General features: G+C 37.7%; 1 protein-coding gene across 1 annotated transcript in view; it reads left to right on the forward strand.

Annotated features, from left to right (window-relative positions):
- LOC110328297 (NXPE family member 4-like) overlaps nucleotides 1–1,317 on the forward strand; it is a 232,089-nt gene extending 230,772 nt beyond the window's left edge. The window contains 2 exon segments of the mRNA XM_029543428.1: nucleotides 3–354; nucleotides 356–1,317. Of these exon segments, the coding sequence (XP_029399288.1) occupies nucleotides 3–354; nucleotides 356–532 (529 nt within the window). The 3' untranslated portion in view covers nucleotides 533–1,317.
- The last annotated feature ends 68 nt before the right edge of the window (nucleotides 1,318–1,385 follow it).

Below are 1,385 nucleotides of genomic sequence, written 5' to 3' on the forward strand. Positions count from 1 at the left end.
AGGTCCGTGGACCTGCATGAGACTGGGAAGCTGCAACACCAACTTGCCGTGGACTTGGNTGAGAAAATCAGCATCCAGTGGCAAAAACATGGTTACCCTCTTATCNGGTCATTGGTCTACTCGGTCAAAGAAATAGAGAACATTGCACGGATAATTGACAGAACTGGAGGAGAGAAAAACACAGTCATCGTCATTTCTCTGGGCCAGCATTTCAGACCTTTTCCCATTGATGTTTTTATCCGAAGGGCCCTCAATGTTCACAAAGCTCTTCAGCGTCTTCTCCTGAGAAGCCCGGACACTATGGTGGTCCTCAAAACAGAAAACANCAGGGAGTTGAACAGCGATATGGAGAGGTTTTAGTGACTTCCATGGTTACACCCAGTATCTTGCCTTAAAGGATATTTTCCAGGATCTCAATATAGGTGTCATTGATGCCTGGGACATGACAGTTGCATATGGCACAAACAATGTCCACCCACCAGAGGATGTAGTTAGAAGTCAAATTAATATATTCTTAAACTATATTTGCTAGCAAACACATAACTTTGAAAGTNACTCTTTGAATATAAAAGATACAGTGAATTCTGCAGCCGTGCCAGGTGCCAGGATGCCCCAGTTAATCCAAGGACATAATCTGTATAATGGTCCNTATGGTCCACCTAGTTCATCTTAACAAGGCGTTCATACACTGGCCTTCTGCTCAAAATTGAAGCCCAAAAGAGTCANTGAAAGGTCCACATTTTTTTATTAGAGCCACATTGCTCTTTGCTGATTGGAAGTTAGGATTCCTGTGTGTAAGACCTTCTCCTTGTTGCTGTGAGTTCAGAACAATGAAGTAATTTTGATAAAATTCTTAAAAGGTATTTGATTCAATTTGTAAATATTTTGTTGATAATTTTTACATCCATGTTACTCAGGAAAATTGGTCTGTACCTTTCTTTCTTGGTCATGTCTCAGAGTTTGACATCAGACCAATACAGACNTCAAAAAAAGTAACTNGGGTCATGTTCCTCCTGGCTGTAATTNGTGGAAGGTTTTGAGAAGTGTTTTGATTAGATTTTCTTTAGAAGTTTCATGGTATTCAGCACTTAATCTGTCCAGATCTGGGCTGTTTGGGGAGAGAGACTTTTAATAACTGCTTCAATCTCTTNGCTTATTNCAGTTCTATTTAAATTGTTTCTATTTTCTNGATTTAACTTTGATAGGCCAAATGCATTTAGAAATTTATCTTTCTCTCAGGTTTTCCAGCTTTTTTGGATATAAGATTTTGGATAAACAAAAACAAAATATTCCCAAAACACCATCTTGAAACCTGATATTTTGTACACTAATTTTATAACAAATAAAAATAAATTTCTAAATGAAAAACATAAAAAAAAGAAAGT

The sequence above is a fragment of the Mus pahari genome, chromosome 10 (assembly GCF_900095145.1).
Source record: "Mus pahari chromosome 10, PAHARI_EIJ_v1.1, whole genome shotgun sequence".
Lineage (NCBI taxonomy): Eukaryota > Metazoa > Chordata > Mammalia > Rodentia > Muridae > Mus > Mus pahari.